The sequence below is a fragment of the Silurus aristotelis genome, assembly GCF_946808225.1.
Source record: "Silurus aristotelis genome assembly, chromosome: 27".
Lineage (NCBI taxonomy): Eukaryota > Metazoa > Chordata > Actinopteri > Siluriformes > Siluridae > Silurus > Silurus aristotelis.
Window position 1 is genome coordinate 2,096,545 of NC_139600.1, and position 24,465 is coordinate 2,121,009.

At 45.2% G+C, this 24,465-nt stretch overlaps 2 protein-coding genes and 1 long non-coding RNA gene across 3 annotated transcripts in view; all 3 read right to left on the reverse strand.

Annotated features, from left to right (window-relative positions):
* The window catches only part of LOC310721583 (uncharacterized protein), an 86,927-nt gene extending 69,118 nt beyond the window's left edge, over nt 1–17,809 (reverse strand). The window contains exons 1-2 of the mRNA XM_083533374.1: nt 17,489–17,809; nt 17,030–17,155 (exon numbers count right to left, since the gene is read on the reverse strand). Coding sequence (XP_083389500.1) covers nt 17,030–17,110 — 81 coding nt within the window. The 5' untranslated portion in view covers nt 17,111–17,155; nt 17,489–17,809. The remainder of the gene's footprint in view (nt 1–17,029; nt 17,156–17,488) is intronic.
* On the reverse strand, nt 10,067–11,415 carry LOC310721500. Its single transcript, XR_014532080.1, has 3 exons — nt 11,351–11,415; nt 11,025–11,068; nt 10,067–10,164 (listed from the first exon to the last, which is right to left on the reverse strand). It is a non-coding gene; the product is annotated as an uncharacterized lncRNA (long non-coding RNA).
* Nucleotides 14,490–16,362, reverse strand: LOC310721587 (uncharacterized protein). Its single transcript, XM_083533378.1, has 4 exons — nt 16,122–16,362; nt 15,773–15,834; nt 15,533–15,678; nt 14,490–15,420 (listed from the first exon to the last, which is right to left on the reverse strand). The coding sequence occupies exons 1-4, from the start codon at nt 16,230–16,232 to the stop codon at nt 15,323–15,325; spliced, it is 417 nt and encodes a 138-aa protein (XP_083389504.1). The 5' UTR covers nt 16,233–16,362; the 3' UTR covers nt 14,490–15,322.
* Nucleotides 17,810–24,465: the final 6,656 nt, after the last annotated feature.

Here is a 24,465-nt window from a genome sequence, read left to right on the forward strand (position 1 = left end):
TCGGTTGTTGTTGAGCTTGTAGTTGTGGTTGTGCTCTCGGTTGCAGGTGCACTTGTGGTTGTGCTCTCAGTGGTGAGAGTGCTTATAATTGTGCTCTCAGTTGTAGTGGCGCTTGTGGATGTGCTCTTGGTTGTAGGAGCGCTTGTAGTTATGTTTTCCGTTGTATTAGCACTTGTGGTTGTGCTCTCGGTTGTTGGAGTGCTTGTAGTTGTGGTTGTGCTCTCGGTTGTTGGAGCGCTTGTGGTTGTGCTCTCGGTTGTTGGAGCGCTTGTAGTTGTGCTCTCATTTGCAGGAGCGCTTGTAGTTGTTGTTGTGCTCTCGGTTGCAGGAGCGCTTGTAGTTGTGCTCTCAGTTGTAGGAGTGCTTGTGGTTGTGCTCTCGCTTGTTGAAGGGCTTGTAGTTGTGGTTGTGCTCTCGGTTGGAGAAGCGCTTGTGGTTGTGCTCTCGGTTGTAGGAGTGCTTGTAGTTGTGGTTGTGCTTTCACTTGGAGGAACGCTTGTAGTTGTGTTTGTGCTTTCGATTGCAGAAGCGCTTGTGGTTGTGCTCTCAGTTGTAGGAGTGCTTGTAGTTGTGTTCTCAGTTGTATTAGCACTTGTGGTTGTGCTCTCAGTTGTAGGAGCGCTTGTGGTTGTGCTCTCGGTTGTTGGAGAGCTTGTAGTTGTGGTTGTGCTCTCGGTTGCAGGAGCACTTGCGGTTGTGCTCTCCCTTGTGAGAATGCTTATAGTTGTGCGCTCAGTTGTAGGGGTGCTTGTGGTTGTGCTCTCGAATGTTAAAGGGCTTGTAGTTGTGGTTGTGTTCTCGGTTGTAGGAGCACTTGTAGTTGTGGTTGTGCTCTCAGTTGTAGGAGCGCTTGTAGTTGAGATTGTGCTTTTGGTTGCAGGAGCGCTTGTGGTTTTGCTCTCAGTTGTAGAAGTGCTTGTAGTTGTGTTCTCATTTGTAGTAGCGCTTGGAGTTGTGTTCTCAGTTGTAGGAGCGCTTGTGGTTGTGCTCTCGGTTGCAGGAGCGTTTGCGGTTGTGCTTTCAGTTGCAGGAGCGCTTGCGGTTGTGCTCTCGGTTGCAGGAGCGCTTGCGGTTGTGCTCTCGGTTGCAGGAGCGCTTGCGGTTGTGCTCTCGGTTGCAGGAGCGCTTGCGGTTGTGCTCTCGGTTGCAGGAGCGCTTGCGGTTGTGCTCTCGGTTGCAGGAGCGCTTGCGGTTGTGCTCTCGGTTGCAGGAGCGCTTGCGGTTGTGCTCTCAGTTGTGAGAGTGCTTATAGTTGTGCGCTCAGTTGTAGGGGTGCTTGTGGTTGTGCTCTCGATTGTTGAAGGGCTTGTAGTTGTGGTTGTGCTCTCAGTTGTAGGAGCACTTGTATTTGTGGTTGTGCTCTCACTTGGAGGAGCGCTTGTAGTTCTGGTTGTGCTCTCGGTTGTAGGAGCGCTTGTAGTTGTGATTGTGCTCTCGGTTGCAGAAGCAATTGTAGTTGTGTTCTCGGTTGTTGGAGTGCTTTTAGTTGTGGTTGTGCTCTCGGTTGTTGGAGCACTTGTAGTTGTGGTTGTGGTCTCGGTTGTTGGAGCGCTTGTAGTTGTGGTTGTGCTCTTGGTTGTTGGAGCGCTTGTAGTTGTGCTTTCAGTTGCAGTAGCGCTTGTAGTTGTGGTTGTGCTCTCGGTTGCAGGAGCAGTTGTAGTTGGGCTTTCAGTTGCAGGAGCGCTTGTGGTTGTGCTCTGGGTTGTTGAAGGGCTTGTAGTTGTGGTCATGCTCTCGGTTGCAGGAGCATTTTTAGTTGTGCTCTCAGTTGTGAGAGTGCTTGTGGTTGTGCTCTCGGTTGTTGAAGGGTTAATAGTTGTGGTTATGTTCTCAGTTGTAGGAGCACTTGTAGTTGTGGTTGTGCTCTCAGTTGTAGGAGTGCTTGTAGTTGTGGTTGTGTTCTCGGTTGTAGGAGCGCTTGTAGTTGTGGTTGCGCTCTCGGTTGTAGGAGCGCTTGTAGTTGTGGTTGTGCTCTCAGTTGTAGGAGTGCTTGTAGTTGTGGTTGTGCTCTCAGTTGCAGGAGCACTTGTAGTTGTGTTCTCAGTTGTACTAGCTCTTGTGGTTGTGCTCTCAGTTGTAGGAGCGCTTGTGGTTGTGCTCTCGGTTGTTGTTGAGCTTGTAGTTGTGGTTGTGCTCTCGGTTGCAGGTGCACTTGTGGTTGTGCTCTCAGTGGTGAGAGTGCTTATAATTGTGCTCTCAGGTGTAGTGGCGCTTGTGGTTGTGCTCTCGGTTGTAGGAGCGCTTGTAGTTATGTTTTCAGTTGTATTAGCACTTGTGGTTGTGCTCTTGGTTGTAGGAGTGCTTGTAGTTGTGGTTGTGCTCTCAGTTGTTGGAGCGCTTGTGGTTGTGCTCTCGGTTGTTGGAGCGCTTGTAGTTGTGCTCTCATTTGCAGGAGCGCTTGTAGTTGTTGTTGTGCTCTCGGTTGCAGGAGCGCTTGTAGTTGTGCTCTCAGTTGTAGGAGTGCTTGTGGTTGTGCTCTCGGTTGTTGAAGGGCTTGTAGTTGTGTTGTCAGTTGTAGTAGCACTTGTGGTTGTGCTCTCAGTTGTAGGAGTGCTTGTAGTTGTGGTTGTGCTCTCACTTGGAGGAGTGCTTGTAGTTGTGTTTGTGCTCTCGGTTGTAGGAACGCTTGTAGTTGTGGTTGTGCTCTCGGTTGTAGGAGCGCTTGTAGTTGTGGTTGCGCTCTCGGTTGAAGGAGCGCTTGTAGTTGTGGTTGTGCTCTCAGTTGTAGGAGTGCTTGTAGTTGTGGTTGTGCTCTCAGTTGCAGGAGCACTTGTAGTTGTGGTTGTGCTCTCAGTTGTAGGAGTGCTTGTAGTTGTGGTTGTGCTCTCAGTTGCAGGAGCACTTGTAGTTGTGTTCTCAGTTGTACTAGCTTTTGTGGTTGTGCTCTCAGTTGTAGGAGCGCTTGTGGTTGTGCTCTCGGTTGTTGTTGAGCTTGTAGTTGTGGTTGTGCTCTCGGTTGCAGGTGCACTTGTGGTTGTGCTCTCAGTGGTGAGAGTGCTTATAATTGTGCTCTCAGTTGTAGTGGCGCTTGTGGTTGTGCTCTCGGTTGTAGGAGCGCTTGTAGTTATGTTTTCAGTTGTATTAGCACTTGTGGTTGTGCTCTTGGTTGTAGGAGCGCTTGTAGTTGTGATTGTGCTCTCGGTTGCAGGAGCGATTGTAGTTGTGCTCTCGGTTGTTGGAGTGCTTGTAGTTGTGGTTGTGCTCTCAGTTGTTGGAGCGCTTGTGGTTGTGCTCTCGGTTGTTGGAGCGCTTGTAGTTGTGCTCTCATTTGCAGGAGCGCTTGTAGTTGTTGTTGTGCTCTCGGTTGCAGGAGCGCTTGTAGTTGTGCTCTCAGTTGTAGGAGTGCTTGTGGTTGTGCTCTCGGTTGTTGAAGGGCTTGTAGTTGTGTTGTCAGTTGTAGTAGCACTTGTGGTTGTGCTCTCAGTTGTAGGAGTGCTTGTAGTTGTGGTTGTGCTCTCACTTGGAGGAGTGCTTGTAGTTGTGTTTGTGCTCTCGGTTGTAGGAACGCTTGTAGTTGTGGTTGTGCTCTCGGTTGTAGGAGCGCTTGTAGTTGTGGTTGCGCTCTCGGTTGAAGGAGCGCTTGTAGTTGTGGTTGTGCTCTCAGTTGTAGGAGTGCTTGTAGTTGTGGTTGTGCTCTCAGTTGTAGGAGTGCTTGTAGTTGTGTTTGTGCTCTCAGTTGCAGGAGCACTTGTAGTTGTGGTTGTGCTCTCAGTTGTAGGAGTGCTTGTAGTTGTGGTTGTGCTCTCAGTTGCAGGAGCACTTGTAGTTGTGTTCTCAGTTGTACTAGCCCTTGTGGTTGTGCTTTCAGTTGTAGGAGCGCTTGTGGTTGTGCTCTCGGTTGTAGGAGTGCTTGTAGTTGTGTTGTCAGTTGTAGTAGCACTTGTGGTTGGGCTCTCAGTTGTAGGAGCGCTTGTAGTTGTGGTTGTGTTCTCGGTTGTAGGACCGCTTGTAGTTGTGGTTGCGCTCTCGGTTGTAGGAGCGCTTGTAGTTGTGGTTGCGCTCTCGGTTGAAGGAGCGCTTGTAGTTGTGGTTGTGCTCTCAGTTGTAGGAGTGCTTGTAGTTGTGGTTGTGCTCTCAGTTGCAGGAGCACTTGTAGTTGTGTTCTCAGTTGTACTAGCTCTTGTGGTTGTACTCTCAGTTGTAGGAGCGCTTGTGTTTGTGCTCTCGGTTGTTGTTGAGCTTGTAGTTGTGGTTGTGCTCTCAGTGGTGAGAGTGCTTATAATTGTGCTCTCAGTTGTAGTGGCGCTTTTTGTTGTGCTCTCGGTTGTAGGAGCGCTTGTAGTTATGTTTTCCGTTGTATTAGCACTTGTGGTTGTGCTCTCGGTTGTTGGAGTGCTTGTAGTTGTGGTTGTGCTCTCGGTTGTTGGAGCGCTTGTGGTTGTGCTCTCGGTTGTTGGAGCGCTTGTAGTTGTGCTCTCATTTGCAGGAGCGCTTGTAGTTGTTGTTGTGCTCTCGGTTGCAGGAGCGCTTGTAGTTGTCCTCTCAGTTGTAGGAGTGCTTGTGGTTGTGCTCTTGCTTGTTGAAGGGCTTGTAGTTGTGGTTGTGCTCTCGGTTGGAGAAGCGCTTGTGGTTGTGCTCTCGGTTGTAGGAGTGCTTGTAGTTGTGGTTGTGCTTTCACTTGGAGGAACGCTTGTAGTTGTGTTTGTGCTTTCGATTGCAGAAGCGCTTGTGGTTGTGCTCTCAGTTGTAGGAGTGCTTGTAGTTGTGTTCTCAGTTGTATTAGCACTTGTGGTTGTGCTCTCAGTTGTAGGAGCGCTTGTGGTTGTGCTCTCGGTTGTTGGAGAGCTTGTAGTTGTGGTTGTGCTCTCGGTTGCAGGAGCACTTGCGGTTGTGCTCTCCCTTGTGAGAATGCTTATAGTTGTGCGCTCAGTTGTAGGGGTGCTTGTGGTTGTGCTCTCGAATGTTAAAGGGCTTGTAGTTGTGGTTGTGTTCTCGGTTGTAGGAGCACTTGTAGTTGTGGTTGTGCTCTCAGTTGTAGGAGCGCTTGTAGTTGAGATTGTGCTTTTGGTTGCAGGAGCACTTGCGGTTGTGCTCTCGGTTGCAGGAGCACTTGCGGTTGTGCTCTCGGTTGCAGGAGCACTTGCGGTTGTGCTCTCGGTTGCAGGAGCACTTGCGGTTGTGCTCTCGGTTGCAGGAGCACTTGCGGTTGTGCTCTCGGTTGCAGGAGCACTTGCGGTTGTGCTCTCGGTTGCAGGAGCACTTGCGGTTGTGCTCTCGGTTGCAGGAGCACTTGCGGTTGTGCTCTCAGTTGTGAGAGTGCTTATAGTTGTGCGCTCAGTTGTAGGGGTGCTTGTGGTTGTGCTCTCGATTGTTGAAGGGCTTGTAGTTGTGATTGTGCTCTCGGTTGCAGAAGCAATTGTAGTTGTGCTCCCGGTTGTTGGAGTGCTTTTAGTTGTGGTTGTGCTCTCGGTTGTTGGAGCACTTGTAGTTGTGGTTGTGGTCTCGGTTGTTGGAGCGCTTGTAGTTGTGGTTGTGCTCTTGGTTGTTGGAGCGCTTGTAGTTGTGCTCTCAGTTGCAGTAGCGCTTGTAGTTGTGGTTGTGCTCTCGGTTGCAGGAGCAGTTGTAGTTGGGCTTTCAGTTGCAGGAGCGCTTGTAGTTGTGCTCTCAGTTGTAGGAGCACTTGTGGTTGTGCTCTGGGTTGTTGAAGGGCTTGTAGTTGTGGTCATGCTCTCGGTTGCAGGAGCATTTTTAGTTGTGCTCTCAGTTGTGAGAGTGCTTGTGGTTGTGCTCTCGGTTGTTGAAGGGTTAATAGTTGTGGTTATGTTCTCAGTTGTAGGAGCACTTGTAGTTGTGGTTGTGCTCTCAGTTGTAGGAGTGCTTGTAGTTGTGGTTGTGTTCTCGGTTGTAGGAGTGCTTGTAGTTGTGGTTGCGCTCTCGGTTGTAGGAGCGCTTGTAGTTGTGGTTGTGCTCTCAGTTGTAGGAGTGCTTGTAGTTGTGGTTGTGCTCTCAGTTGCAGGAGTGCTTGTAGTTGTGGTTGTGCTCTCAGTTGCAGGAGCACTTGTAGTTGTGTTCTCAGTTGTACTAGCTCTTGTGGTTGTGCTCTCAGTTGTAGGAGCGCTTGTGGTTGTGCTCTCGGTTGTTGTTGAGCTTGTAGTTGTGGTTGTGCTCTCGGTTGCAGGTGCACTTGTGGTTGTGCTCTCAGTGGTGAGAGTGCTTATAATTGTGCTCTCAGTTGTAGTGGCGCTTGTGGTTGTGCTCTCGGTTGTAGGAGCGCTTGTAGTTATGTTTTCAGTTGTATTAGCACTTGTGGTTGTGCTCTTGGTTGTAGGAGTGCTTGTAGTTGTGGTTGTGCTCTCAGTTGTTGGAGCGCTTGTGGTTGTGCTCTCGGTTGTTGGAGCGCTTGTAGTTGTGCTCTCATTTGCAGGAGCGCTTGTAGTTGTTGTTGTGCTCTCGGTTGCAGGAGCGCTTGTAGTTGTGCTCTCAATTGTAGGAGTGCTTGTGGTTGTGCTCTCGGTTGTTGAAGGGCTTGTAGTTGTGTTGTCAGTTGTAGTAGCACTTGTGGTTGTGCTCTCAGTTGTAGGAGTGCTTGTAGTTGTGGTTGTGCTCTCAGTTGCAGGAGCACTTGTAGTTGTGTTCTCAGTTGTACTAGCTTTTGTGGTTGTGCTCTCAGTTGTAGGAGCGCTTGTGGTTGTGCTCTCGGTTGTTGTTGAGCTTGTAGTTGTGGTTGTGCTCTCGGTTGCAGGTGCACTTGTGGTTGTGCTCTCAGTGGTGAGAGTGCTTATAATTGTGCTCTCAGTTGTAGTGGCGCTTGTGGTTGTGCTCTCGGTTGTAGGAGCGCTTGTAGTTATGTTTTCAGTTGTATTAGCACTTGTGGTTGTGCTCTTGGTTGTAGGAGCGCTTGTAGTTGTGATTGTGCTCTCGGTTGCAGGAGCGATTGTAGTTGTGCTCTCGGTTGTTGGAGTGCTTGTAGTTGTGGTTGTGCTCTCAGTTGTTGGAGCGCTTGTGGTTGTGCTCTCGGTTGTTGGAGCGCTTGTAGTTGTGCTCTCATTTGCAGGAGCGCTTGTAGTTGTTGTTGTGCTCTCGGTTGCAGGAGCGCTTGTAGTTGTGCTCTCAGTTGTAGGAGTGCTTGTGGTTGTGCTCTCGGTTGTTGAAGGGCTTGTAGTTGTGTTGTCAGTTGTAGTAGCACTTGTGGTTGTGCTCTCAGTTGTAGGAGTGCTTGTAGTTGTGGTTGTGCTCTCACTTGGAGGAGTGCTTGTAGTTGTGTTTGTGCTCTCGGTTGTAGGAACGCTTGTAGTTGTGGTTGTGCTCTCGGTTGTAGGAGCGCTTGTAGTTGTGGTTGCGCTCTCGGTTGAAGGAGCGCTTGTAGTTGTGGTTGTGCTCTCAGTTGTAGGAGTGCTTGTAGTTGTGGTTGTGCTCTCAGTTGTAGGAGTGCTTGTAGTTGTGGTTGTGCTCTCAGTTGCAGGAGCGCTTGTAGTTGTGGTTGTGCTCTCAGTTGTAGGAGTGCTTGTAGTTGTGGTTGTGCTCTCAGTTGCAGGAGCACTTGTAGTTGTGTTCTCAGTTGTACTAGCCCTTGTGGTTGTGCTTTCAGTTGTAGGAGCGCTTGTGGTTGTGCTCTCGGTTGTAGGAGTGCTTGTAGTTGTGTTGTCAGTTGTAGTAGCACTTGTGGTTGGGCTCTCAGTTGTAGGAGCGCTTGTAGTTGTGGTTGTGTTCTCGGTTGTAGGACCGCTTGTAGTTGTGGTTGCGCTCTCGGTTGTAGGAGCGCTTGTAGTTGTGGTTGCGCTCTCGGTTGAAGGAGCGCTTGTAGTTGTGGTTGTGCTCTCAGTTGTAGGAGCACTTGTAGTTGTGTTCTCAGTTGTACTAGCTCTTGTGGTTGTACTCTCAGTTGTAGGAGCGCTTGTGTTTGTGCTCTCGGTTGTTGTTGAGCTTGTAGTTGTGGTTGTGCTCTCGGTTGCAGGTGCACTTGTGGTTGTGCTCTCAGTGGTGAGAGTGCTTATAATTGTGCTCTCAGTTGTAGTGGCGCTTTTTGTTGTGCTCTCGGTTGTAGGAGCGCTTGTAGTTATGTTTTCCGTTGTATTAGCACTTGTGGTTGTGCTCTCGGTTGTTGGAGTGCTTGTAGTTGTGGTTGTGCTCTCGGTTGTTGGAGCGCTTGTGGTTGTGCTCTCGGTTGTTGGAGCGCTTGTAGTTGTGCTCTCATTTGCAGGAGCGCTTGTAGTTGTTGTTGTGCTCTCGGTTGCAGGAGCGCTTGTAGTTGTCCTCTCAGTTGTAGGAGTGCTTGTGGTTGTGCTCTCGCTTGTTGAAGGGCTTGTAGTTGTGGTTGTGCTCTCGGTTGGAGAAGCGCTTGTGGTTGTGCTCTCGGTTGTAGGAGTGCTTGTAGTTGTGGTTGTGCTTTCACTTGGAGGAACGCTTGTAGTTGTGTTTGTGCTTTCGATTGCAGAAGCGCTTGTGGTTGTGCTCTCAGGTGTAGGTGTGTTTGTAGTTGTGCTCTCAGTTGTAGTTGTGCTCTCAGTTGTATGTGTGTTTGTAGTTGTGCTCTCAGGTGTAGGTGTGTTTGTGGTTGTAGCGATGTCTGATGCTGGACAGGATGTTGCTGTAAGTTAAGAAGTGAAATTGTAATTAGAATTTGTTCACATACAGAACAAACATACATATTTCATTATTAAATGAAATGTATTTGAAAGTGTAAACTGACCAGCCGTTTCAGTGACACTTATAGACTCTGTAATAATGTTCAAGTCTGAGATGTTGGCTGCATTCACAAGGATTTCTCTGATTGTGGAGTTAGTTGGAATGGTGGCATTATTAGTAAATTCAAGAATGGAGTCTGTCACAATAGAACCGTTCCTAAAACACAAAGTTAAACATAGGTTAAAACTGTAAAGTATGAATTATGATGTTTTCACTATGATGACTTGAAATATGAATTCTCACCTGAAACTACAAATTATCATCTGGATGAAGTTCGCAGTGGCTGCTCTGTAAATTGGTGCAATCTGAAAAATATAATTAGATGATAATGAGTAGATGTTTTATGGAAGACTGTCTTGATATACATTAGCAGTTTGTTTCTGTCTCTTTTAGATCTAGAGCTTCTTCTTCTTCTTCTTCTTCTTTCGGCTGCTCCCATTAGGGGTCGCCACAGCGGATCATCCGTCTCCATACCACCCTGTCCTCTACATCTGCCTCTTTCACACCAACTACCTGCATGTCTTTCCTCACCACATCCATGAACCTCCTCCTTGGCATAGATCTAGGGCTTGATAAAGCTAATAAGTGAGTCATATACAGACATTTATAAATGTTTAAATGTTTCCCCGTGTTCAATTGTCCTATTGTATTGCAAATGTAATGGATTTTACAGGATTCACAGTAAGACATGAGGGAATCATGCATGACCAGCACATATTTCAGGAATGTCCAGTTTAATCCAGAATGTTGCTGGTGTACCTACTGGTTTTCCTACTAAACTGACAGACACCACACCTGCTTCCATCTGTATAATGAAGTAAAATGTAGCTATCTGTAAACTGAGTCATGGCTTCTGATTGGCTATAACGAACACACCCACACAGACCTTTTCTTTATAAGACTAGACATTCCTGATTTATATACTTTTCACAGAAAGCCACCTTTTATACCACTATGTGTTTTTCACTTTAATACATTAGGGTTGCACAAACCATTGCACTCTTAGTGGCGGTCCCAAGCCTGGACAAATGGGGTGGTTTGTGTTAGGAAGGAAATCCAGCGTAAAACGTGACATTAATTATGCGGCTCACGAATCAGAAACTCATACCGGATCGGTCGAGGCCCGGGTTACCAACGAACACCAAATGTATTGTTAACCAACAGGTTATTATTTGCTTTGAGGATGTTGATGGAGAAGTATAGACAAGGTTAGAAGGAGTTGCACTGTGTTCAGAAGTCAGGTGTGGCAGAGAAGTATGTGAGCATGGAAAGTGGAACATTTATACCATTGTGTTCTTCACATTGTTTTATATGGCAGTGCAATTATTCAGGCAGCAAGTTACTTATTTTGTTTTAAAAATAAAATTACAAAGTAAAATATTAATATCCATCAGCAAAAAAAAAAAATTACCTTTTCATGGATACTTGTATTTTTTCCTACAAACTCAGAAGAGCTGGTGTTGGTTAGAGCTTTAACAAAAGTTTCATTCATGCTGAAGGTCAAGTTAAATGCTTTCAGATTGTGTGCCGCACCAGTGGCTGTCAGATAAAAGAGATAAACATCAAATAAACAGAATGATGTGTAAATATGCAAATTATTAAAAAAGGAAAAAAAGAACATTGTGCTTTACTGATCTCAGAGGAATCGTTTACAAAGTTTACAAACATGTTTCGCACAGACGTGTTAAGAGCGGCCGAGTATAACTGCAATTCATATAAATCTAAAAATTGTAGTATAGTTTAGTGGAAATATGATTTTTAATGTAGTAGCAATAGATTTCATATGATATGGGAAAACATGAACTTGAATTAACTTTATTGTGTACAACTTTAGTTTTATAGTAGAGAAATCTGTATGAAGTTTTTTAGTAAACTTTTGTAAAAGATTACTATAGGAACCATAATACTCTTTCACAATTTATTGCTCGGGCAGATGTTAAGCACACCATACCCCAAACTCAAAAAGTCATGATCATATTTCGGTTTTCAGTATGTTAAAGTATATTTTGCAATTGCATAGTAATGGAAAATAAAAGTATGTTCAATATATAAATAATAATAATAATAATAATAATAATAATAATAATAGCCTCAACTGGAAAATTAACAGGAAAGCAATTTCATGTATTTATCCAGGTAGGCCACTATGAGCTACTATTACTAATATGTTAGAAATTATTATTAGAATGAAGTCTACAAATCAAATAACTGTCTGATATCTCTGTAGCACTGTAGAGACACTGTACTGTAACACACATCAACCAGCTATGGAATTCAGATGAAGGAGAAAAAGAAAGAGCGAGTAAGAAAACAGTTTTATTTAAAGAGGATATTGAAAGTAAGAGCTAAAACTGAAAAAGTAAGTAATAAGGAAGTTATAGGAGAAAGAGAACACTTACCAATCAGAACCGAAACAGCCAGTATCGCCTTCCAGTCCATTGTGCTGTCAACTATATAAAATCAACATTTATTCAACATTTATTAATAGAACAAACTTTTTAGTAAAGTCCAGATGTCTTGTTTAGACTTACCAAATAACATTAACGAAAGTAAAGATTATTATAACATGTATTAATTATTGATATTTATCCCATTTGAATTTAATGATATAAATAAAACAATAATATAACCAATAAATATATAATATTCACAGAATGTAATCTATATATCACCTTTTGGTCTGGTACTTCTACACGATTGAGAAGATAATAAAGTAATTCCTCACCTGTGTGTGCAGGCAGCAGATGTAGAGTGTTTTCAGTCCAGTAACAGAGTCACAGTGTGAAATACAGAACCGGTAAAAAAGATTTATAACCAATTCATTGCCAAACCAATGATGTCAATACTGTCCGAGAGCTAATTATTTCCTGGATGCGTGTCCTGTCATTTTACCACTTACAGCATAACAATAACTAGAATGTACACGTTATTCTAAAGGGTTTGGTTTACTAAATATTGTTGCGAAATTAACTTATAAAAGCACCACATTACCATTAAGACCAATCTAAATATAGCAGCGATGATGTCATGAATATGAATACATTTATAAAGCAATCAAAAGCTTTCAAAAAATAAATAAATAGTACGTTCTTTCTTGTGTACAATCCTAGTTCCAAAACAGTTGGGGCGCTGTGTAAAAACTACATAACATAATACAGTGATTTTGCAAATTTTATAAACCCATATTTTATTCACAATAGAACACAGAAAACATCAAATGTTTAAATACGTCTTTAAAAAAGTTTTACGGTGCAACAAAAGTCTGAAAAAAGTAAGTGTTATTAAAAATAAACAGTTTTTATTAACATGGTTGATTAACACCTACAGAAACGATAGTCTGTGAATGCAATTGTCATTCATTCATTCATCTTCTCCCGCTTATCCGTAATTCGGGTCGCGGGGGCAGCAGTCTGAGCAGATTCCCCAGACACTTCTCCGTGTCCAGGGATCGGGGTGTCAAGCCGTCGACTGCTGCCCAATCCTCTCAGCACCGGTCCCTTACGGTCCCTCCTGCAGGTGGTGAGCGGGAAGGCGGCCCCACGTCGCGGTCCTTGATTTATTTTCCTCGTAAAGGTCCCCTGGAGCATAGAGGGTTAAGGGCCTTGCTCAAGGGCCCAAGAGTGGCAGCTTGGCGATACCGGGGCTTGAACCCCCGACCTTCCAATCGGTAACCCAGCGCCTTAACCGCTGGAGCCACCACTCCCCCTGCAATTGTCATGTCATCAAAATTGTCATGTCATCTTCCCTGAACCTCACACTACACTCTTCCTCCTTAAGTTTCCACCATCTTATTCTTCTTTCAGTCCTCACTCTCCTCCTCTTCTTCTTCGCCTCGAAAACCATCCTACAGACCACCATCCGATGCTGTCTAGCTACACTGTCCCCTGCCAACACCTTACAGTCTCCAATCTCCTTCAGGTTGCATCTCCTGCATAGCACATAGTCCACCTGTGTGCACCTTCCTCCACTCTTATACGTCACCCTATGATCCTCCTTCTTCTTAAAATAAGTGTTCACCATACCTACCCATCACCTCTGTTCCCTTCACCTACATGCCCATTAAAGTCTGCCCCAATCACCAATCGTTCTTTCCTAGGTACACCATCTACCACTTCTTCTAATTCACTCCAGAATTTTTCCTTCTCCTCCATCTCACAGCCAACTTGTGGAGCATAAGCACTGATGACATTTATCATCATCCCTTCAACTTCCACCTTCACGATCATCACCCTATCAGAAACTCTCTTCACCTCCACTTCACTCTTACTGTACTCTTCCTTCAGAATCACCCCTACACCATTTCTCTTTCCATCCACACCATGATAAAACAGTTTAAATCCACCTCCAATGTTCCTGGCCTTACTCCCTTTCCACTTGGTCTCCTGAACACACAGCATATCCACCTTTCTCCTCTCCATCATATCAGCTCCCTCTCTCCCTTTACCCGTCATAGTACCAACATTTAAAGTACCAACCCGAACCTCCACTCTCCTACACTGCTCCTTTCCCTGCCGTCTCTGTAGACGTCTTCCTCCTCTCCTTCTCCTCCTTCGGCCAACAGTAGCCCAATTTCCACCGGTACCCTGTCGGCTAACGATACCTGTGGCGGTCGTTGTTAACCCGGGCCTCGACCGAGCCGGTATGAAATTCTCATTTGTGATCCGCATATTTGATTTGGCACGTTTTTACGCTGGATGCGCTTCCTAATGCAACCCTCCCCATTTACCCGGGCTTGGGACCGGCACTAAGAGTGCACTGGCTTGTGCATCCATAATGGCTGGGTTCATGTCATCAACAAATGCTGGTTAATAATAATAATAATAATACGTTTTATTAAAAGACACCTTTCAAAACACTCAAAGACCCCATACAGTAGGGTGAAATCATAAAATCAAACAAACAACAGCTTTTTAACTGTTAAAATTAGACAGAAAAGATGAGTTTTGAGGCACGATTTAAAAGTGGTCAGACAGTCACTTTCTCATATTGATTGTGGAAGAGAATTTCAGAGATGAGGAGAAGCCCAGCTAAATGCTCTAAACCCCATAGTGACTAAAACAGACAGAAGGTACAGTGAGAGAAACAGTTGAGGAAGATCAGAGGTGTAGATATGAAGCAAGTCAGAGAGGTATGAGGGTGCAGGATTATGAGGCAAGATTATTAGGGCATGCGTGAACATGATCCAGAAATGTCATCGTCCTCTCTGGACCAAAGCTCATTTATAAGGTACTGAGGCAAAGTGGAAACCTGTATTGTGGTCAGACAAATGGAAATTTTAATTTCTTTTTAATTTCTTTTTGGAAACCAGGGACACCACATCCTCCAGACTAAAGAGGAGAGGGACTATCTGGTTTGTTATCAGCGCTCAGTTCAAAATCCTGCATGTCGGATGATTTGCGAGAGCATTAGTGCCTGTGGAATAGGCATCTTGCACATTTGGAAAGGATCCATAATTTTTTTTTCATTGTAAACAGTGTTCCAACTTTTTGTAATTGGGGTTGTAACTAAACCATTCAAGCTAGCAGTTATCGACCCCATAATCAAAAAACGCTAAACGTGACCCCTGTCAGCTGTCTAACTATAGGCCAATATCAAACCCCCCTTTCCCTTCCTAGATACTAGGGAAGATTGTAGCACAATAGTCATGCTAATCTACAGTCAGATTTCAGGCCTTCAAATGTGTTGCATTTATTTGCAGAAGTTTTTTGATGATTAGATTATTATTAAAAGTAACTGCAAAACGTCCAGTTTTATATCAGTATCTTATATACAGATCTGTATCCAGGAGGACTACCTTAATTTAATCTTCTTTCTTTTCACTAAATCTACCATCACAGTAAATAACACAACAGCAGGTGCAAAAGTGTAGTGATATACATTTTATTTGGAATTAAGTATATTTACATCGCCATTAATAAATATAATCTATATTCCATCACAGAAAAAAGTGAAACAAAACAAGTTTTAAACCCTTGGCCAAAGTTGTGGCACTGAGTTGTTGCATTATGTTTTCTTTGATTACATTGAGATGCCTGTAGATCTTGACTGCAGTCAATTTGTAGCAAATTCCACTGACTGGACATGATCTAGAAATGCACAATGGTGTTAATGTTGACCTCAATGAGCAAATTCTATTTGGCCATAGATCTGGACAGGATATAAACCCAAGAACAGTGTAAATATATAAAAATAAAAAGATGGGACCACCAGAACTCTGATTAGAGCTAACTCTCCTTTTCAACTTAGTAACTTAGCCACAAGAACATTGGTCCATAACTTTCTGAAATGACTTTTTCCAGCGATTTCTCAGATATTTAAATTCTGAGAAATTGCTGGAAAACCGTAATCTCAGAAATATGTATTCAAATAAATCTGTATATTAGAGCAGCAAGACATAAGCTTGAATAAGGGCATATGGTAGGCACTGTTAAAAATTATTAATATATTATTATGGTATTAATATTTGGAGAAAAGCATTCAAAAGATTTACATAGAAGTGAAAGAAAATCCTTGTAGGACTGTTAGAATGTGGAGAAATTTTCACTTACAACCCTCATTAACTCTCCAGTTTTAAAAGTTCATATATTAGTATTTCTTGATTTATGATTTTGTTCATAAAAAAATAACATTTTCATTTTATCTTGAGAATGACTGTGAATCGTACATATGGGTGATTGTGTATGTTCTCAGATCAGGTTTAGAGCTCGAAGTGCATTGCCATTGATAGGAGAAGTGTTAGAACAGACATCAATATCATGGAAAGTGAACTTGCAATCGCTGGGGGCATGGAATTACCTGCAAAATAATAATTATATAATTAAGAGCACAAAAATTAATTTGTGTAAAGCATTTTGGTGTATTTTAAAATAATAAGTAGCACAGATAGTCACTGTACAGTTATACTGACCAAGAGTGACACTGACGGAGTTCGGATCAACAGTAAAGTTAAAGCTGGAAAGTCCACTGAGGAAGACGGATTTCACCTGGTCCAGAGTAACATTTGGGCCACTAGAATTCATATAAAGGTCGCTCTCTGTAATAATAGATCCATTTCTGAGGAGACACACATGTAGAGATACAGGTTCAAATTCAACCAGTAATCAAATAAACAGAAAAAAAATATTCAGGACCATATTTTACTTCATACCTGAATTTGACTATATCCATTTGTTTGAAGTTTGTAAAGGATCTCCTGAGCAACGGTTCAACCTGCAGGAAAGTAGAAATAAATCCGTTATTACAGCAATGTAAAACATTCTGATACACTGGTCTCTCACATTTAATACTAGACATAGTTAAAGGTAATAAAGTGTGACCTCTGGTATAGCTATTAAATCTGACTTTAAAATATTATCTGACTTTATTTATAGAAATCAAAACATATTCTACATTAGTTCTTAACAGAGAGCTAATATTGAAACTGTTATAAATTCTTCTTTGGCAAGAGAATCAGCTGGCAAAATTGTAAATAGATGCGTTGTCAATAAAACACACACCTGACCACGGATATTTTTAGATTTTGCTGCAAACTGTGGAGAGTTAATGTTGGCCAGTGCTGCATCAAAAGTTTCTTTGATACTGAAGGTCAAGTAAAAAGTTGGATTCATTGGAGGAATTGTTGTTGAAGGGCTGCTTAAAGCTGGGGTTGTGGTTGTGGACGAGCTTGTTGTTGAGGAGCTGTCAGTTGTAGTTGTGTTCTTAGTTGTAGTTGTGCTCTCGGTTGTAGGAGCGCTTGTAGTTGTAAGAGGGTCTGTTGCCACTGTAAGTTGAGAATTTAAAGTGAAATTAAAATGTGTAAAAGTACAGAATGTTACTAAAAAGCAATTTATTGTAAAGTGCATACTGACCAGGAACCTGATTGACACGTATAGAATCTGCAGTAATGTTTAAATCTGTGGTGTTTGCTGCGTTAACAAGGACATCTGTAATTGTGGTGTTAGTTTGGGTGTTGGCAGTTTTATTAAATTCAAGAATGGAGTCTGCCACAGTAGAACCTCTCCTACAACACAATCACAGTTAAATACAGGTTGAACCTATAAATCATTACAGTAAAGAAAAAAGTGTTCAAAGTAGTGTAGTAATATATTATTTCTACCCAAATTCAAGAATTCTCATTCGGATGAAGTTTGAAAAGGTTTTTCTGTAAATTGGTTCAAGCTGTAAAATATAATTAGTTGAAAATTAATAGACATTTCATAAAGCCTGAGCTCATCTGCATTGGCAGTTTAGTTCTGTCCTTTTTAGACCTTGGTATTATTAAAGCAAACGAGTAAATCAGATACAGACACAAATATTCAACTTGTCATATGCCAGTGGATTTTTTCAGGTAGTTGTTTATTTATTTTGTTTAAAAATTAAATTGTTTTGTAAATTATTCATCATTTCCATCACCAATAAAACATACCGTGTTAATGATACTTGCAGCTTTGTTTTTAAACTCAGGAGAGTTGGGATCGGATAGAGCTTCAACAAAGGGATCATTCATGCTGAAGGTCAAGTTAAATGCTGCAGCCACTACTGAAGGTGTTGTAGGAGCGCTTGTAGTTGTTGTTCTCTCGGTTGCAGGAGCACCTGTAGTTGTGCTCTCAGTTTGAGAAGCGATTGTGGTTTTGTTTGTGTTTTCAGTCATAGGAGCTCTTGTAGTTGTGCTTTCGGTTGTAGGCGTGATTGTAGTTGTGCTCTCGGTTGTGGGAGCACTTGTAGTTGTGGTTGTGCTCTCACTTGGAGGAGCGCTTGTAGTTGTGGTTGTGCTCTCGATTGCGGGAGCGCTTGTGGTTGTGCTTTTGGTTGTAGGAGCGCTTGTAGTTGTGGTTGTGCTCTCAGTTGTAGGAGTGCTTTTAGTTGTGGTTGTGCTCTCAGTTGCAGGAGCGCTTGTAGTTGTGTTCTCAGTTGTACTAGCACTTGTGGTTGTGGTCTCAGTTGTGAGAGTGCTTATAGTTGTGCTCTCAGTTGTAGGGGCACTTGTGGTTGTGCTCTCGGTTGTAGGAGCGCTTGTAGTTGTGGTTGTGCTCTCGGTTGTAGGAGCGCTTGTAGTTGTGGTTGTGCTCTCGGTTGCAGGAGCGCTTGTAGTTGTGGTTGTGCTCTCGGTTGCAGGAGCGCTTGTAGTTGTGGTTGTGCTCTCACTTGGGGGAGCGCTTGTAGTTGTGTTTGTGCTTTCGGTTGCAGGAGCGCTTGTGGTTGTGCTCTCGGTTGTAGGAGTGCTTGTAGTTGTGTTGTCAGTTGTAGTAGCACTTGTGGTTGTGCTCTTAGTTGTAGGAGTGCTTGTAGTTGTGGTTGTGCTCTCACTTGGAGGAGCGCTTGTAGTTGTGTTTGTGCTCTTGGTTGTAGGAACGCTTGTAGTTGTGGTTGTGCTCTCGGTTGTAGGAGCGCTTGTAGTTGTGGTTGCGCTCTCGGTTGAAGGAGCGCTTGTAGTTGTGGTTGTGCTCTCAGTTGTAGGAGTGCTTGTAGTTGTGGTTGTGCTCTCAGTTGCAGGAGCACTTGTAGTTGTGTTCTCAGTTGTACTAGCTCTTGTGGTTGTGCTCTCAGTTGTAGGAGCGCTTGTGGTGGTGCTCTCGGTTGTAGGAGTGCTTGTAGTTGTGTTGTCAGCTGTAGTAGCACTCGTGGTTGTGCTCTCAGTTGTAGGAGTGCTTGTAGTTGTGGTTGTGCTCTCACTTGGAGGAGCGCTTGTAGTTGTGTTTGTGCTTTCGGTTGTAGGAGTGCTTGTAGTTGTGTTTGTGCTCTCGGTTGTAGGAACGCTTGTAGTTGTGGTTGTGCTCTCGGTTGTAGGAGCGCTTGTAGTTGTGGTTGCGCTCTCGGTTGAAGGAGCGCTTGTAGTTGTGGTTGTGCTCTCAGTTGTAGGAGTGCTTGTAGTTGTGGTTGTGCTCTCAGTTGCAGGAGCACTTGTAGTTGTGGTTGTGCTCTCAGTTGTAGGAGTGCTTGTAGTTGTGGTTGTGCTCTCAGTTGCAGGAGCACTTGTAGTTGTGTTCTCAGTTGTACTAGCCCTTGTGGTTGTGCTCTCAGTTGTAGTGGCGCTTGTGGTTGTGCTCTCGGTTGTAGGAGTGCTTGTAGTTGTGTTGTCAGTTGTAGTAGCACTTGTGGTTGGGCTCTTAGTTGTAGGAGTGCTTGTAGTTGTGGTTGTGCTCTCACTTGGAGGAGCGCTTGTAGTTGTGTTTGTGCTCTCGGTTGTAGGAACGCTTGTAGTTGTGGTTGTGTTCTCGGTTGTAGGACCGCTTGTAGTTGTGGTTGCGCTCTCGGTTGTAGGAGCGCTTGTAGTTGTGGTTGCGCTCTCGGTTGAAGGAGCGCTTGTAGTTGTGGTTGTGCTCTCAGTTGTAGGAGTGCTTGTAGTTGTGGTTGTGCTCTCAGTTGCAGGAGCACTTGTAGTTGTGTTCTCACTTGTACTAGCTCTTGTGGTTGTGCTCTCAGTTGTAGGAGCGCTTGTGTTTGTGCTCTCGGTTGTTGTTGAGCTTGTAGTTGTGGTTGTGCTCTCGGTTGCAGGTGCACTTGTGGTTGTGCTCTCAGTGGTGAGAGTGCTTATAATTGTGCTCTCAGTTGTAGTGGCGCTTGTGGATGTGCTCTTGGTTGTAGGAGCGCTTGTAGTTATGTTTTCCGTTGTATTAGCACTTGTGGTTGTGCTCTCGGTTGTTGGAGTGCTTGTAGTTGTGGTTGTGCTCTCGGTTGTTGGAGCGCTTGTGGTTGTGCTCTCGGTTGTTGGAGCGCTTGTAGTTGTGCTCCCATTTGCAGGAGCGCTTGTAGTTGTTGTTGTGCTCTCGGTTGCAGGAGCGCTTGTAGTTGTGCTCTCAGTTGTAGGAGTGCTTGTGGTTGTGCTCTCGCTTGTTGAAGGGCTTGTAGTTGTGGTTGTGCTCTCGGTTGGAGAAGCGCTTGTGGTTGTGCTCTCGGTTGTAGGAGTGCTTGTAGTTGTGGTTGTGCTTTCACTTGGAGGAGCGCTTGTAGTTGTGTTTGTGCTTTCGATTGCAGAAGCGCTTGTGGTTGTGCTCTCAGTTGTAGGAGTGCTTGTAGTTGTGTTCTCAGTTGTATTAGCACTTGTGGTTGTGCTCTCAGTTGTAGGAGCGCTTGTGGTTGTGCTCTCGGTTGTTGGAGAGCTTGTAGTTGTGGTTGTGCTCTCGGTTGCAGGAGCACTTGCGGTTGTGCTCTCCTTTGTGAGAGTGCTTATAGTTGTGCGCTCAGTTGTAGGGGTGCTTGTGGTTGTGCTCTCGAATGTTAAAGGGCTTGTAGTTGTGGTTGTGTTCTCGGTTGTAGGAGCACTTGTAGTTGTGGTTGTGCTCTCAGTTGTAGGAGCGCTTGTAGTTGAGATTGTGCTTTTGGTTGCAGGAGCGCTTGTGGTTTTGCTCTCAGTTGTAGAAGTGCTTGTAGTTGTGTTCTCAGTTGTAGTAGCGCTTGTAGTTGTGTTCTTAGTTGTAGGAGCGCTTGTGGTTGTGCTCTCAGTTGTAGGAGCGCTTGTGGTTGTGCTCTCAGTTGTAGGAGCGCTTGTGGTTGTGCTCTCAGTTGTAGGAGAGCTTGTAGTTGTGGTTGTGCTCTCGGTTGCAGGAGCACTTGCGGTTGTGCTCTCAGTTGTGACAGTGCTTATAGTTGTGCGCTCAGTTGTAGGGGTGCTTGTGGTTGTGCTCTCGATTGTTGAAGGGCTTGTAGTTGTGGTTGTGCTCTCAGTTGTAGGAGCACTTGTATTTGTGGTTGTGCTCTCACTTGGAGGAGCGCTTGTAGTTCTGGTTGTGCTCTCGGTTGTAGGAGCGCTTGTAGTTGTGATTGTGCTCTCGGTTGCAGAAGCAATTGTAGTTGTGCTCTCGGTTGTTGGAGTGCTTTTAGTTGTGGTTGTGCTCTCGGTTGTTGGAGCACTTGTAGTTGTGGTTGTGGTCTCGGTTGTTGGAGCGCTTGTAGTTGTGGTTGTGCTCTTGGTTGTTGGAGCGCTTGTAGTTGTGCTCTCAGTTGCAGTAGCGCTTGTAGTTGTGGTTGTGCTCTCGGTTGCAGGAGCAGTTGTAGTTGGGCTTTCAGTTGCAGGAGCGCTTGTAGTTGTGCTCTCAGTTGTAGGAGCGCTTGTGGTTGTGCTCTGGGTTGTTGAAGGGCTTGTAGTTGTGGTCATGCTCTCGGTTGCAGGAGCATTTTTAGTTGTGCTCTCAGTTGTGAGAGTGCTTGTGGTTGTGCTCTCGGTTGTTGAAGGGTTAATAGTTGTGGTTATGTTCTCAGTTGTAGGAGCACTTGTAGTTGTGGTTGTGCTCTCAGTTGTAGGAGTGCTTGTAGTTGTGGTTGTGTTCTCGGTTGTAGGAGTGCTTGTAGTTGTGGTTGCGCTCTCGGTTGTAGGAGCGCTTGTAGTTGTGGTTGTGCTCTCAGTTGTAGGAGTGCTTGTAGTTGTGGTTGTGCTCTCAGTTGCAGGAGCACTTGTAGTTGTGTTCTCAGTTGTACTAGCTCTTGTGGTTGTGCTCTCAGTTGTAGGAGCGCTTGTGGTTGTGCTCTCGGTTGTTGTTGAGCTTGTAGTTGTGGTTGTGCTCTCGGTTGCAGGTGCACTTGTGGTTGTGCTCTCAGTGGTGAGAGTGCTTATAATTGTGCTCTCAGTTGTAGTGGCGCTTGTGGTTGTGCTCTCGGTTGTAGGAGCGCTTGTAGTTATGTTTTCAGTTGTATTAGCACTTGTGGTTGTGCTCTTGGTTGTAGGAGTGCTTGTAGTTGTGGTTGTGCTCTCAGTTGTTGGAGCGCTTGTGGTTGTGCTCTCGGTTGTTGGAGCGCTTGTAGTTGTGCTTTCATTTGCAGGAGCGCTTGTAGTTGTTGTTGTGCTCTCGGTTGCAGGAGCGCTTGTAGTTGTGCTCTCAGTTGTAGGAGTGCTTGTGGTTGTGCTCTCGGTTGTTGAAGGGCTTGTAGTTGTGTTGTCAGTTGTAGTAGCACTTGTGGTTGTGCTCTCAGTTGTAGGAGTGCTTGTAGTTGTGTTGTCAGTTGTAGTAGCACTTGTGGTTGGGCTCTCAGTTGTAGGAGCGCTTGTAGTTGTGGTTGTGTTCTCGGTTGTAGGACCGCTTGTAGTTGTGGTTGCGCTCTCGGTTGTAGGAGCGCTTGTAGTTGTGGTTGCGCTCTCGGTTGAAGGAGCGCTTGTAGTTGTGGTTGTGCTCTCAGTTGTAGGAGTGCTTGTAGTTGTGGTTGTGCTCTCAGTTGCAGGAGCACTTGTAGTTGTGTTCTCAGTTGTACTAGCTCTTGTGGTTGTGCTCTCAGTTGTAGGAGCGCTTGTGTTTGTGCTCTCGGTTGTTGTTGAGCTTGTAGTTGTGGTTGTGCTCTCGGTTGCAGGTGCACTTGTGGTTGTGCTCTCAGTGGTGAGAGTGCTTATAATTGTGCTCTCAGTTGTAGTGGCGCTTTTTGTTGTGCTCTCGGTTGTAGGAGCGCTTGTAGTTATGTTTTCCGTTGTATTAGCACTTGTGGTTGTGCTCTCGGTTGTTGGAGTGCTTGTAGTTGTGGTTGTGCTCTCGGTTGTTGGAGCGCTTGTGGTTGTGCTCTCGGTTGTTGGAGCGCTTGTAGTTGTGCTCTCATTTGCAGGAGCGCTTGTAGTTGTTGTTGTGCTCTCGGTTGCAGGAGCGCTTGTAGTTGTGCTCTCAGTTGTAGGAGTGCTTGTGGTTGTGCTCTCGCTTGTTGAAGGGCTTGTAGTTGTGGTTGTGCTCTCGGTTGGAGAAGCGCTTGTGGTTGTGCTCTCGGTTGTAGGAGTGCTTGTAGTTGTGGTTGTGCTTTCACTTGGAGGAACGCTTGTAGTTGTGTTTGTGCTTTCGATTGCAGAAGCGCTTGTGGTTGTGCTCTCAGTTGTAGGAGTGCTTGTAGTTGTGTTCTCAGTTGTATTAGCACTTGTGGTTGTGCTCTCAGTTGTAGGAGCGCTTGTGGTTGTGCTCTCGGTTGTTGGAGAGCTTGTAGTTGTGGTTGTGCTCTCGGTTGCAGGAGCACTTGCGGTTGTGCTCTCCCTTGTGAGAATGCTTATAGTTGTGCGCTCAGTTGTAGGGGTGCTTGTGGTTGTGCTCTCGAATGTTAAAGGGCTTGTAGTTGTGGTTGTGTTCTCGGTTGTAGGAGCACTTGTAGTTGTGGTTGTGCTCTCAGTTGTAGGAGCGCTTGTAGTTGAGATTGTGCTTTTGGTTGCAGGAGCGCTTGTGGTTTTGCTCTCAGTTGTAGAAGTGCTTGTAGTTGTGTTCTCATTTGTAGTAGCGCTTGGAGTTGTGTTCTCAGTTGTAGGAGCGCTTGTGGTTGTGCTCTCGGTTGCAGGAGCGTTTGCGGTTGTGCTTTCAGTTGCAGGAGCGCTTGCGGTTGTGCTCTCGGTTGCAGGAGCGCTTGCGGTTGTGCTCTCGGTTGCAGGAGCGCTTGCGGTTGTGCTCTCGGTTGCAGCAGCGCTTGCGGTTGTGCTCTCGGTTGCAGCAGCGCTTGCGGTTGTGCTCTCGGTTGCAGGAGCGCTTGCGGTTGTGCTCTCGGTTGCAGGAGCACTTGCGGTTGTGCTCTCGGTTGCAGGAGCACTTGCGGTTGTGCTCTCAGTTGTGAGAGTGCTTATAGTTGTGCGCTCAGTTGTAGGGGTGCTTGTGGTTGTGCTCTCGATTGTTGAAGGGCTTGTAGTTGTGGTTGTGCTCTCAGTTGTAGGAGCACTTGTATTTGTGGTTGTGCTCTCACTTGGAGGAGCGCTTGTAGTTCTGGTTGTGCTCTCGGTTGTAGGAGCGCTTGTAGTTGTGATTGTGCTCTCGGTTGCAGAAGCAATTGTAGTTGTGTTCTCGGTTGTTGGAGTGCTTTTAGTTGTGGTTGTGCTCTCGGTTGTTGGAGCACTTGTAGTTGTGGTTGTGGTCTCGGTTGTTGGAGCGCTTGTAGTTGTGGTTGTGCTCTTGGTTGTTGGAGCGCTTGTAGTTGTGCTTTCAGTTGCAGTAGCGCTTGTAGTTGTGGTTGTGCTCTCGGTTGCAGGAGCAGTTGTAGTTGGGCTTTCAGTTGCAGGAGCGCTTGTGGTTGTGCTCTGGGTTGTTGAAGGGCTTGTAGTTGTGGTCATGCTCTCGGTTGCAGGAGCATTTTTAGTTGTGCTCTCAGTTGTGAGAGTGCTTGTGGTTGTGCTCTCGGTTGTTGAAGGGTTAATAGTTGTGGTTATGTTCTCAGTTGTAGGAGCACTTGTAGTTGTGGTTGTGCTCTCAGTTGTAGGAGTGCTTGTAGTTGTGGTTGTGTTCTCGGTTGTAGGAGCGCTTGTAGTTGTGGTTGCGCTCTCGGTTGTAGGAGCGCTTGTAGTTGTGGTTGTGCTCTCAGTTGTAGGAGTGCTTGTAGTTGTGGTTGTGCTCTCAGTTGCAGGAGCACTTGTAGTTGTGTTCTCAGTTGTACTAGCTCTTGTGGTTGTGCTCTCAGTTGTAGGAGCGCTTGTGGTTGTGCTCTCGGTTGTTGTTGAGCTTGTAGTTGTGGTTGTGCTCTCGGTTGCAGGTGCACTTGTGGTTGTGCTCTCAGTGGTGAGAGTGCTTATAATTGTGCTCTCAGTTGTAGTGGCGCTTGTGGTTGTGCTCTCGGTTGTAGGAGCGCTTGTAGTTATGTTTTCAGTTGTATTAGCACTTGTGGTTGTGCTCTTGGTTGTAGGAGTGCTTGTAGTTGTGGTTGTGATCTCAGTTGTTGAAGCGCTTGTGGTTGTGCTCTCGGTTGTTGGAGCGCTTGTAGTTGTGCTCTCATTTGCAGGAGCGCTTGTAGTTGTTGTTGTGCTCTCGGTTGCAGGAGCGCTTGTAGTTGTGCTCTCAGTTGTAGGAGTGCTTGTGGTTGTGCTCTCGGTTGTTGAAGGGCTTGTAGTTGTGTTGTCAGTTGTAGTAGCACTTGTGGTTGTGCTCTCAGTTGTAGGAGTGCTTGTAGTTGTGGTTGTGCTCTCACTTGGAGGAGTGCTTGTAGTTG